General features: G+C 46.8%; 2 protein-coding genes across 2 annotated transcripts in view; both read right to left on the minus strand.

The window, feature by feature from the left end:
* Positions 1–1,959, minus strand: part of arl6 (ARF like GTPase 6) — a 6,016-nt gene extending 4,057 nt beyond the window's left edge. The window contains exons 1-4 of the mRNA XM_076303186.1: positions 1,757–1,959; positions 658–804; positions 437–498; positions 172–240 (exon numbers count right to left, since the gene is read on the minus strand). Of these exons, the coding sequence (XP_076159301.1) occupies positions 172–240; positions 437–498; positions 658–780 (254 nt within the window). The 5' untranslated portion in view covers positions 781–804; positions 1,757–1,959. The remainder of the gene's footprint in view (positions 1–171; positions 241–436; positions 499–657; positions 805–1,756) is intronic.
* Positions 1,960–3,375: 1,416 nt separating this feature from the next.
* Positions 3,376–12,500, minus strand: part of epha6 (eph receptor A6) — a 36,112-nt gene continuing 26,987 nt past the window's right edge. The window contains exons 10-20 of the mRNA XM_076302465.1: positions 12,372–12,500; positions 11,275–11,383; positions 9,429–9,499; positions 8,496–8,624; positions 7,990–8,175; positions 7,439–7,500; positions 5,858–6,067; positions 5,336–5,485; positions 4,762–4,955; positions 4,065–4,211; positions 3,376–3,490 (exon numbers count right to left, since the gene is read on the minus strand). The exon at positions 12,372–12,500 is cut by the window's right edge and continues 34 nt beyond it. Coding sequence (XP_076158580.1) covers positions 3,376–3,490; positions 4,065–4,211; positions 4,762–4,955; positions 5,336–5,485; positions 5,858–6,067; positions 7,439–7,500; positions 7,990–8,175; positions 8,496–8,624; positions 9,429–9,499; positions 11,275–11,383; positions 12,372–12,500 — 1,502 coding nt within the window. The remainder of the gene's footprint in view (positions 3,491–4,064; positions 4,212–4,761; positions 4,956–5,335; positions 5,486–5,857; positions 6,068–7,438; positions 7,501–7,989; positions 8,176–8,495; positions 8,625–9,428; positions 9,500–11,274; positions 11,384–12,371) is intronic.

Genomic DNA, 12,500 nt, shown 5'->3' on the forward strand with positions numbered 1-12,500 from the left:
CATCTGGTAGTAATGCTCGCAGATATAAACACATACTTGTCTGTGAACATGTGACTGGAAAACCAACATCTTAATTGTAGTCATGCTCCCAGGAGTAAACATACATCTTCCTTGCAATAGTGTTCCAAGATGTAAACAAATAGTGCTCCCAGATGTAAACAAACATCTTACTTGTAATAATGTTCCCAGAGGTTCCGGTATCTGCCTTGTCCTGACATGTCGAACACTGTGAAGGACAGGCTGGCAGAGACATTTTACACATCAGTGACAACAAAACACACACACACACACTATAAAGACCACAGTATTATTAAGTTAAACACTAAGCACCACACACACACCATGGTTAAATCCCAAACGGTCCAAATCCCCAAAACATTGTGTAATCTTGCGCTCTAAACACTGCATTACTGTAGCACATAGAGTCAATACGAACCTGGAGGTTTTAAACTTCTCTATGCTGAAGCCAATGGTGGGGACTATGTCTTGCGCCTGAGCCTGCACAGAAGCAAAGAGCACAACTCACAAAGAGCACAACTTAAACTTTTCTCCCAGCTGGTAGTTGAATCAGTAAATAGATTGGAGTCTGCTAGTTGGTGGTAAACACTTAACAGTAACTCAGAAGTGCGCTGTGGACAGACACTCAAAAATTCTCACGTTAGACGGCTTGAGCTGGTTGATGATGGTGGTCTTCCCGCTATTGTCGAGGCCCAGGCACAGAACGTTCACCTCCTTCTTCTTCAGCCCCAGCCATCCCGCGAGCTTGTCGAACAGCCCCATTTACCCCCGGAGCTCGCGGCGTCCCTGTCCAGAAACATAACGTTACCGAGGCTTGTTCTCGTGCAGGGCCACTGGTGGACACAGCATAAATCACCGGACAGGTGCCAACACGCGAGCGAGGGAAGATAACGTTACACCCCAACGCTTTCCCTAATAATCCGATTAAAGTGCATTAAAGGTCTTAAGGCGCAAGGCGCAATGTATCAAACGCTATCGAGGGAGCTAAGTTAATTGGCAAACAGACTGTTTTTATGTTGAGATTTGTACAATCGTTCAACTACCAATCGTTCAATTACTTGCAACAGTGAATGCAGGTAACGGCATGGTATCGTGAACGGTGCATTAAACAAGCGATTGCTGACCTGACCACCTGTCAAACTTCAGTCAGACATGCTATCACTAACTTGCACTAGCTCATACTGGCCATCTATTTAAATGGAGAGTATGTTCACATTAGCTAACGTTATCCAGTAACGTTACTTCCACAACTTATGCTAGGATAACAAAAACACACTATGCTACATACAGTAAGTATCCTAGCAAAGTAACTGAGTTTGACGTTATAACTTGCTACATTATTGTGAAAGTTTAAGGTGATAACGTTAGCAGATTTCAACCTAAGTTTACCTTGGGATGGCGCTAGTAAGATGACCACAGGTAGTAGTAGTTCGCCCCATCAAAGTGCAAACCACTCAAGTTTAGCTTCTAGCTATTTTGCTAACGTTAATTAGCTAATCCTCCGAGCCAACATGTAGCTAACATGTACTGGTTATCAATATCAGGCAAACATTATCTGAATTAGTAGGATGGTTAGCTTGGGCAAAGTAGGAGGTTATCACAATACAAATATCAGTTTCAATCATGAGCTGATGGTAGGGTCCGAATTACACGATGGGCTCCACCGACGATTAGAATTTGCACACACAAGCTAATTTAGCTCGCGCTAACTTTAGCAGCTGCATATAACATGTCATACCTGTAACGCTGCCCAACGATTGATTCTCCTTTTGGTTCTGTTCGTCAATGTTAGTTGCAAATGCGTTTCAAAAAGCAAATACACACATTTCTTTCAATAGCAGAGCGTGCAACACATTCATTCTATAAGTGAACAAATGTCACGGCTCGACAGGTTTGTTTGATCCTGTGCACACAACACGAAAACATTTCACCGCGTTGCTTGGAGACGACGCGTGAGCATCAACGCAGAGCCACCACTACTGCCACCGCATGGACAAATCAAGGACCACGATTACATAAAAATCCTAGTGATACTAGTTTTACAAGGAAAACACAACCCCGTACTGCCACATAGATCACCAAACCCCCATATGTACTCCACAACCACGGCTTTTATTTAGTAGGCAATCATTTGGTCTACGCGACCATTACAGACTTCCATTAAAATCATAGAAAAACAAGATACCATTGTACATGAGTGCCGACCTGATTTTCCTGCTGAACACTGCACTGGTTGTGAAGGCTTTGTCCTGGTAAAAACAACACACACTGTGAAATATACTGAGTGCTCTCACTGTCCAAAAAGGCTGCCCTGATGCAGCTAAGAGGTATGGATAAGCTTAAAGACATCTCAACAGAGAGGGGGGGCAGAGCAGACCACATCTGATTGGTATTAGAAAAGTAATTTATGACAAGACTGCATATACCCATATCTAGATGGTTGAGTTATTTTACATATTAGTGTGAGTGTATGCATAAGGTTGCTTGCATTTACATGTGTCTGCGTGTGCAAGCTATGTGAGTGTTTACTCTGTTTGTGCATACATGTATGGGTGTGGGTGTGCATGAGTGTGTGTGCATGTGTGATTGTGTGTGAGGGTGAGTAGCTTTGTGTGGACGGACATCATGGCGTTAAGAGTTCCTGCAGTTTCTGTAGCCAAGCCTTAATTGCAGAGACATTCTGTGTGTGTGTGTGTGTGCGTGTGTGTGTGTGTGTGTGTGTGTGTGTGTGTGAGAGAGAGAGAGAGAGAGCAAGAAAGAGAGAGAAGAGTTGCTATGCACAGACTGACATCATGGCTTTAAGAGTTCCTGCAGTAGCTAGGCCTTCAATGCAGTGACATCCTGAGAGTCCCATCTGAGGTGTGTCGTTAAGGGTAGGGTTGTTACAAAGTAAACAATAGGTCAAACACACACACACACACGCACGCACGCACGCACACACACACACACACACACAGAGACACACAAGTACATTAAGTACATTAAATAGATCCAATGTGCGAGATCACTGTAGCTCGTCTAGTGTCCAGTGTAGAATAAATGTAGTGCCTCTGGTGGCCAATGAGGAGCGACGACCTCTGCGGTGTCTCTAGTGACCTCTAGTGGCCAGTGAGGAGAGATGACCTCTGCAGTGTCTGAACTCCAGTCCGTTGAGTTCACATGCTGATCATCAGGAATGTTTTTCTGTCTGTGTGATTTGTGGCAGTTTTAACAGCACAGAGAGAAGAAAGAAAGAGAGACATGGGAGAGAGTGAAAGAGAGTAACAGAAAGATATATATATAAAAACACCCGTCTTTTTGTTTTATTTTGTGTGTGTGTGTGTATGTATGTGTGTGTGTGCGTGTGTGTGTTCCCTCTCATATGTGGAAGTTATTGTGCTGCGCTTGGAGGAGCTGTAACCGTAGAGGCTGGATGCTGCTCACTATCCTCCTCTGGTGGCCGATTAGGGTAACGCCGATCCTCCTGACGTCCCTGGAACATAGAGCAGCAGTCAGTAACATCCCCTCCGCTGGGCGACAACGTAGAAACACCTTCCCCTCCATTGAGTGACAGTGTACAAGCATATCCCACTTCCCTTAGTGACAGCGGACAAGCACCTCCTCCGACATTGAGTGACAGGCAATGTGTGTGTGTCATATGGTGCATTAATGTGCTCCTCGGCAGATCGGAATGTACTCTGTGGTTCTTCTGTTCTTCCGATTGCGGAGCATTCGTGTGCTTTGCAGTTGCAATATGGGAAAAACATGGACGCACATCAAAGCCATAAACATACCCACATTAATCCTCAATAAATGACTGTATTGTATGGCATGAGGCGCTTGTGAAAGAGGGATAAGTAGCTATCAATATTTGTCATGTGTACATTAAAATCACTATATACTGTATATCAAAGTCCATATACAAGTGATGACAAAATGAAGACAAGTTAATAATTCGGCAATTTTGACTTGAGGTAAGAAAGTGTGTGTATGTGTGGGTATATGTGTTCAGACATACCTGTGTGTGTGTGTGTGTGTGTGTGTGTGTGTGTGTGTGTCCATCTTACTCTATGCACATGGTGGCCACTGAGTCTAGAGTTGTGTAACCCGCGGCGATGAAGTTGCTCTTGTATTGGCTCATCTTGATGGAGTCCAGCCAATCACCGATGGAGATAAAGAAGGGGTAGTCTGGGGACCCGGGGGACTCGGCTAACCTGGACACCATAACCCAACATCATAGTTACAGTGTGTGTGAGTATGTGTGTGTGTGTATGTGTGTATGTATGTATGTGTGTGTGTGTGTGTGTGTGTGTGTGTGTGTGTGTGTGTGTGTGTGTGTGTGTGTGTGTGTGTGTGTGTGTGTGCATGCGCATGAGTATTATGCAAGTTAATGTGTGTGTGTGTATACATATGCACGTGCACGTGTGTCTGTGTCTACTTTTGCGTAAGTGTGTGTGCATGCATATACTGTACATGTGCATGTGTGTGTGTTTGAACATCCATGTGCATGTGTGCGTGCATGTGTTTGTGTATACTTATTAATGTCCTCCATCATTTGTGAATAGGCTGGTGGGGTTGTGTGTGTGTGTGTGTATGTGTAACCAGTGTAAGTCGACTGCTGGGATTACGTGTGTGTGTGTGTGTGTCTGTGTGTGTGTGTCTATGTGTGTGTGTGTGTGTGTGTGTGTGTGTGTGTGTCTATGTGTGTGTGTGTTTATGTGTGTGTGTGTGTGTGTGTGTGTGTGTGTGTGTGTGTGTGTGTACCCATTCATATCCTCCACCAGTGTGAGTAGGCTGCTGGGATTGCGTATGAGTTTGTCCAGGAAGCTGAGCATGTCGCAGAAGTGCGGTCGGAGGTTGCGGTCACTCTGCCAGCAGTGCAGCATGAGCTGGTGCAGCGCCACTGGACAGCGCAGTGGGGCCGGCAGCCGGTAGCCCTCCTCTATGGACAGGATCACCTGCACCAATCATAGCAGCACAGTGTCAGAGGCGAGCCAATCACAGAGCAGAACAGCATTAGGAGCATTAAGAGCCAGCCAATCACACAGGAAGGCAGCATCAGGGACCAGCCAATCACACAGGAGAGCAGCGTCAGGAGCCAGCCAATCACACAAGAGAGCAGTGTCAGAAGCCAGCCAATCACAGAGCAGAACAGCATTAGGAGCATTAAGAGCCAGCCAATCACACAGGAGAGCAGCGTCAGGAGCCAGCCAATCACACAGGAGAGCAGCGTCAGTAGCCAGCCAATCATGGCTGGGTAAGGCGGAGTTCACACTGATACATGTTTGTCATCTCCAGGCGCTAAAATTGAACTGTTTCCCCATGGAATGGTGCTTACGTCCTGATTGGACATCTCCCAGTAGGGGCGTTCCCCGTAAGACATCACTTCCCACATGACGATGCCATAACTCCAGGCGTCGCTGGCCGAGGAAAACTTCCTGTAGGAGATAGCCTCAGGCGCCGTCCAGCGGATTGGGATCTTCTCCCCCTGGACACACAAACACATGGACACACGCACACACACATTGTTTAACACAATGAGACAGACATGCACAGACTACCATACTCATAGACATGCACATGTGCACTTCCAAATACACACACACTGTGTGGGTCTCTGTGTGTGTGTTAGCGTGTGTGTGTGTATGTGTGTGTGTGTGTGTGTCTGTGTGATTCTGTGTGTGTGTTAGCATGTGTGTGTGTGTGTGTGTGTGTGTCTGTGTGAGTCTCTGTGCGTGTGTTCGCATGTGTGTGTGTGTGTGTGTGTGTGTGTGTGTGTGGGTGTGAGTCTCTGTGCGTGTGTTCGCATGTGTGTGTGTGTGTGTGGTGTGTGTGTATGTGTGTGTGCGCGCCCGCTTACTATAGAGGTGTAAGAACCCTCGGGGTCGTCCTCCAGCATGCGTGACAGCCCAAAGTCCGACACCTTACACACGAGACCCTTGTCCACCAGGATGTTCCGGGCAGCCAAGTCGCGATGCACGTAGCCCATCTCGGACAGGTAGGCCATCCCCGCGGCGATGCCCCGCAGCATCCCCACCAGCTGGACCACCGTGAACTGGCCCTCATGATTCTGCGATAGGGTTGGGCAGGAGGGCATGGGGTCAGAGAGGTCATGGTGTGTTAGGCAGGGATGACCTGGCGGTAAAGCTGCTGTAACGCCCAATTCCTAAGTTAATATACAAGCGGTCAATGTTCTGTTGCTTAAACTGGCGATTGATGAGCCTCGCATTACACTTTGAAAGTGCGATACTCAAACTGTTTGACGCTAATGCAGCGCTGCGGCTCAAACTGTTCTTCTGCCGAACCATAGCAATAGGAAATCAGAACAATAGAAAATCTGGCGCTTGACGCTGGTCAAGGCGATCCCCGGCTGTTCACGTGTGGCCTGTGACTTGCGGTCAGACAATACACCTCCTACACCACCTCCTCCACAAGGGGGCACCAGCTTCCCTCTTTGACACCTGTTGGCTATATAGTCATAAAGGGCAGAAGCAGAGATCATGGTGGAGGATTTAGCAGAAACTTGAAGACCTGTTGGATTACAAGCGCTGGAGGTACGCTGGGCCAATCGATGGAGTGTGTGCTGGGCCAAGCGATGGAGGTACGCTGGTGCCCCCTGATGGTAATTTTGATACCACAGATGAATAGAGACCCAGTCAGACCAATAGTATGAAAAATCAGGAACAGAGTTTATTTACAATGATGCGCATCAAGGGAGAGACAGCATGACTTCACCTAAAGATCTATCAGCTGCTCTAACTAGACAAGGAAATAGTTAGGGTTTAAGTATCCTTCCAGGCTGACGGGAGATGGCGTTGGTCATCCCATCTCACGTGGACTACACTGAATCAGACTCTGATTAGTGGCAACCTGGCAATCCGGAGCAGATAGCTACTGACGCAGCCATGCAGAACAGTGAAACACTGCAAAGTCATAATATTCCCACTTATCTCTAAATACAGTCACACACAGATATACACAGGGACAGTACAGATATCATACAGTCATTACATAGAATCATACTTCGCAATCTCAACTCCACTAATGAGAAATGCAGAACATTAAACCACATATTGGACTATTGGACATATAATAATGTTCTATTCCACTTTCTCTCACCCCTTGCATCCACATTAGTTTTAAACATTGACTTCCTCGTTATTTTGTACACACTGACCTTCACGTTATCACACACATTCAAGTAAGTAATGTGTTTGTGTGTGTGTGTGTGTGTGTGTGTGTGTGTGTGTGTGTGTTTGTGTGTGTGTGTGTGTGTGTGTGTGTGTGTGTGTGTGTGTGTGTGTGTGTGTGTGTGTGTGTGGGTGTGTTTGTGTGTGTGTGTGTGTGTGTGTGTGTTTGTGTTTGTGTGTGTGTTTGTGTTTGTGTGTGTGTGTGTGTGTGTGTGTGTTTCTGTGTGTGTGTCTGTGAGTAGTTGTTGTACCTTGAGGAAAGTGTCCAGGGATCCGTTCTGCATGTACTCCACAATTATCATCACAGGCCGGCCTACACCAGAGAGATGAAGATAGATAGATAGATAGATAGATAGATAGATAGAAGATAGATAGATAGATAGATAGATAAGACAGAGGGAAACACTCAGACTGTCACTCAGAGAAAGACTGACAGACAGACACAGACAAGCAGATAAATGTAGATGTGTCTGTCTAGATGATGACATATAGATGTGTGTGTGTGTTCTTCTCTAGGTGACTTCACTCTCCAGGCAGATGGTGTGTGTGTGTGTGTGTGTTATTCTTTGTGACTACACCCTGCAGGCATATGGTGTGTGTGTGTGTGTGTGTGTGTGTGTGTGTGTGTGTGTGTGTGTGTGTGTGTGTGTGTGTGTGTGTGTGTGTGTGTGTGTGTGTGTGTGTGTGTGTGTGTGTGAAGGAGTGTGTAAGGGGGGTTGTTGTACGTGTGTGTGTGTGTGTGTGTGTGTGTGTGTGTGTGTGTGTGTGTGTGTGCGCGCATGTGTGTGTGTGTGTGTCCTACTCTTGGTGACTACACCCTCCAGGTGGATGATGTTGGGGTGGTCAAACTGGCCCATGGTGCTGGCCTCGCGCAGGAAGTCCCGCCTCTGCCGCTCCGTGTAGCCGCCCTTCAGCGTCTTAATGGCCACCGCCGTCTCCTTCCTGCCCGGGGACCGCAACCGACCGCTGCACACCTCACCAAACTCCCCTGCGGAAATGCGCACACACACACACACACACACACACACACACACACACACACACACACACACACACACACACACACACACACACACACACACACACACACACACACACACACACACATAGGACTGATATCAGCTGCTGTGGTTCCTCTCAGTGCCCACCAGATGGCAGTCACCTCTTTTATGCCTTTTCATAAGTGTGTGTGTGTTTGGGTAAGGGGTCTGTGATACAAGGGTGGCATCTGAGGTCAGATGAAAGGAAAGTGAAGGTCACGTCAGCTGATGACTCTCTGGATGCGAATGCGGGCCTGGTCGGTCATACCTGCCCCGATGACCCTCTCGATGCGAATGCGGGCCGGGTCGATCTCCTTGGTGAAGTCGTGCACAGCCTGTGTGGGGTCCTCATATGTGTCCGGGTCCACATATGTCTTTACCCCCGCAAACGGAACCACTGAGGAGAAAGAGGGGTGGGGTGAGGGTGAGTGTGTGTGTGTGTGTGTGTGTGTGTGTGTGTGTGTGTGTGTGTGTTTTTAGTCCTTTATTGTCTTTTGTTGTCCTTTTAGTCTTTGAATAGTTCTACAGTATATAAACCCTAATTCCAAAAAAGGTTGGGATGCTGTGTAAAATGGATATAAAAACAGAATGCAATGATTTACAAATCATGTTAATATAACTAGAACTAGCTCAAGCAGGCAATCTGCAGAGCTTTAAGAGGTATAATACAACCAGAAAACGTCCATTAAAAACAACCCAAGCTTCTAATTGAGGTCTGCCTTCATGTGTCCAAACCTGTAGCCACACCAGGCCAGTAAACAGGGCCATCTAACTGGGACTAGGCTTTTAATCAAGTTTTTACAGTATAAAGAGAGTGTGTGTGTGTGTGAGTGTGTGTGTGTGTGTGTGTGTGTGTGTGTGTGTGTGTGTGTGTTAATATGTGTATGTGTGTGAGTGTGTGTGTGTGTGTGTGTGTGTGTGTGTGTGTGTGTGTGTGTGTGTGTGTGTGTGTGTGTGTGTGTTAATACGTGTGTGTGTGTGTGTGTGTGTGTGTGTGTGTTTGTGTGTATTAATATGGGTATGTGTGAGTGTGTGTGTGTGTGTGTGTGTGTGTGTGTGTGTGTGCGCGTGTTAATATGTGTATGTGTGTGTGTGTGTGTGTGTGTGTGTGTTAATATGTGTATGTGTGTGTGTGTGGGTGTGTTAATATGTGTATGTGTGTGTGTGTGGGTGTGTGTGTGTTCTGGGTAGTTTTCTCTACCATGTCCATTATGGTAATGTGTCCTCCTCGGCTCGTTTGACTTCATCTTTGATTTGATCCACCACTGACAGCTGCTCAACACAAGACACATAATGAGACTCACAGTCACAAGAAAACACATAAACAGCCATTTTTAAAATGACTTAAAATTGAGTAAAATTACACAAAATAAGTATAGTATAGTATATATACTCTTTTGATCCCGTGAGGGAAATTTGGTCTCTGCATTTATCCCAATCCGTGAATTAGTGAAACACATTGCACACAGTGAACACACAGTGAGGTGAAGCACACACTAATCCCGGCGCAGTGAGCTGCCTGCAACAACAGCAGCGCTCGGGGAGCAGTGAAGTGCCTTGCTCAAGGGCACTTCAGCCATGGCCTACTGGTCGGGGTTCGAACCAGCAACCCTCCGGTTACAAGTCCATGCGCTAACCAGTAGGCCACGGCTAAATTATAAAATAAAATATTCAGGGCTGAAGCCCCGGCAAAATGGCCTGCCGAAGCCCATGGCTTTGGCTGTGTTTGGTATGTAAATATACACACTCACTTTTACAAAACCCAAGTATAAAAAAGTCAATGCTCATTTACTGAACTCCTGTGCCATCTTTGTTGATGTTAAGAGCCGTCTTATTTGCATAAGCACAATCTTATTGGCTGGCACCTGCATTGGTATACATTTTCAACTTTTTTACAAAAGCGACGGGATCAAAACAACGCAACGCAAACACCATATCGTAATACCCCCAATTATCACCACTTTTGTTCAGAAATTCTAAAACAACGATGTTTTTTAACACTTCAAAATAACATTTACTAAACCTTACATTTTTCAGTAGCCATAGATGTGTAAATTTGAACAAAATCTGGTTTGGTTCTTAACGGGAGCATTTACTGCCTGAAATATCCGATTTTGTTTACCACACTCGGAGTTATAGTGCTGGCCTGATGGGTCGCCTCTTTACACCGTTTCAACGACACATGAACGGTTAGGCCGAGAATTCTCGTCATGAAATTAAAATTCCACTGGAGCTCCAAGCGGTTGTGTACACGCAGCCTTACAACACTGTTTACAGCTCTTCGAGTCACGGTAAAATGTCATTTTTGGTACATAGCTAATTTAGATACACCTATGGTGTGGGTGGTTGCGTTTCTTTAGGAGTCCGCTGTCTTGGTTTGTATAGAAATGGATATTAAGTGACACATACACGCAAGACGGTGGAAATACGGGACCGACGGTAATAGGGGGAGTTCCGATATCTCCATCAACGCATTCAGCAGAAGCATGACACGGAATCATCACTGCGTCCGAGCGAGCGACTGTGTTGCATTGAATGCTCTCTGTCCACATTGAATCCGTAAAACACAGTTCTAAATAGCAGAGCAACGCAGGCGACAGAAAGAAATTAGAGACGGGGTGTCCGACAAAAGTTCTGCTCAAAACACTGCACAGCGCTGCTTCACGTGTCTTACTGTGAGGACATTCCAATTGAAAACAATGTAATTGACCGATTCCAAGCCCCACCTAGTTGGTCAAACATTACCGGATTTGGCCAATCACACACACTGCATGCTATCTGCTAGCATGATGACCAAGAGATGAGGCTCTAAGCTGTACTGCAGCTGTCCCTGTCTGTGGTCCTGAAACCCGCCGCCTCTAAGCAGCATTGACCCTGTCCGTGGTGCTGAAACTCGCCGCATCTAAGCAGCATTGACCCTGTCCGTGGTGCTGAAACTCGCCGCATCTAAGCAGCATTGACCCTGTCCGTGGTCCTGAAATCCACCCCCTATAAGCAGCATTGCAGCTGCACTGGGGGTCACGTCCAATCCCCACAGGCCCCCGTACCGTCCAGTGATGAGCAGGAAGAGGGTGAGGATGACCAACAGGGAGAAGCCGCCCACTGCAGCCAGCGCCATGACCAGCACTGAGCCCCGCGTCCCCACCACCTCTGCACCTGCAGGGTCAGTAGAGGAGGGAGAGGGTGAGGTAGGAAAGGAGGAGGGTAAGTGGGCAGAGGGAGGAAGAGAGAGGGGGATTAGAAGAGGGAGTGAAGGGATGAATATTCTTTGGGGGAAAGGGAGAAAGATGGAGAAAAACAAGCTGTTTTATTATCATGTTTCAATTTACAATTTACATTTGTTCATCCGCACGTCCTCATAATGTTGCATGTACTGTACGCAATAATAATAATAATGTCTATGTCCTCATCATGTTGCATGTACATATATGCAATAGTCCTTGCTGTCTGAGCAAAGTGCTTTACAGTGGGAGAGAAGAGGTGCAAGGGCTCTGACAAGGAGGGGGGAGATATACATTTGAGATATGGAGCCTCTCCATCTCTCTTGAAATTTAATTTAAGTCAATTAAACTCCTACAGGTTTGCCGTCAGCAGCAGCAGCAGTAGAAGTGAGGAGCTGTAGAACGTGAGGAGTTTAATTTCTGTTTTCTCTGTCTGCAGCCTGCAATCAGTCATACACACAGCCGGCAGTCAGTGCTCAACACCACACACATGCTCCATTAAACAAACACACTCCATTCAACACACACACACACACACACACACACACACCATTCACACAATTACAGCTCTTTACAGCGTTTACAGCATTCACACCACACACACTCTATCTACACAATTACAGCTCAACAACACCACACACACTCCATTCACATAGTGCTCAACACCACACACACACTTCACACGCTCCACACATACACACACTGGCCTCTGGTTTCTGCAGCAAATATATTCAGTCACATCATCAGTAGTGATAGGTAGTGATATTTGCATTATTAGGTGGGAAAGGGTTAAGTTCTGGTGTTACTCTGGGTGGCGGTGGGAAAGGGTTAAGTTCTGGTGTTACTCTGGGTGGTGGTGGGAAAGGGTTAAGTTCTGGTGTTACTCTGGGTGGCGGTGGGAAAGGGTTAAGTTCTGGTATTACTCTGGGCGGCGGTGGAGAACTCGGCCTTGAGACTGAAGCTGCTGAGTCCACCGGCGGAGCGAGCGCGGACGTGGAACACGTAGAGAGTGGACGGCTTCAGGCCCGACACGATGACACGCGCCGCCTGAG

Source organism: Alosa pseudoharengus, unplaced genomic scaffold (assembly GCF_046254945.1).
Source record: "Alosa pseudoharengus isolate Yale_2024_CS ecotype anadromous, Long Island Sound unplaced genomic scaffold, YU_APseudo_1.1 YU_APseudo_1.1_scf_24, whole genome shotgun sequence".
NCBI lineage: Eukaryota > Metazoa > Chordata > Actinopteri > Clupeiformes > Clupeidae > Alosa > Alosa pseudoharengus.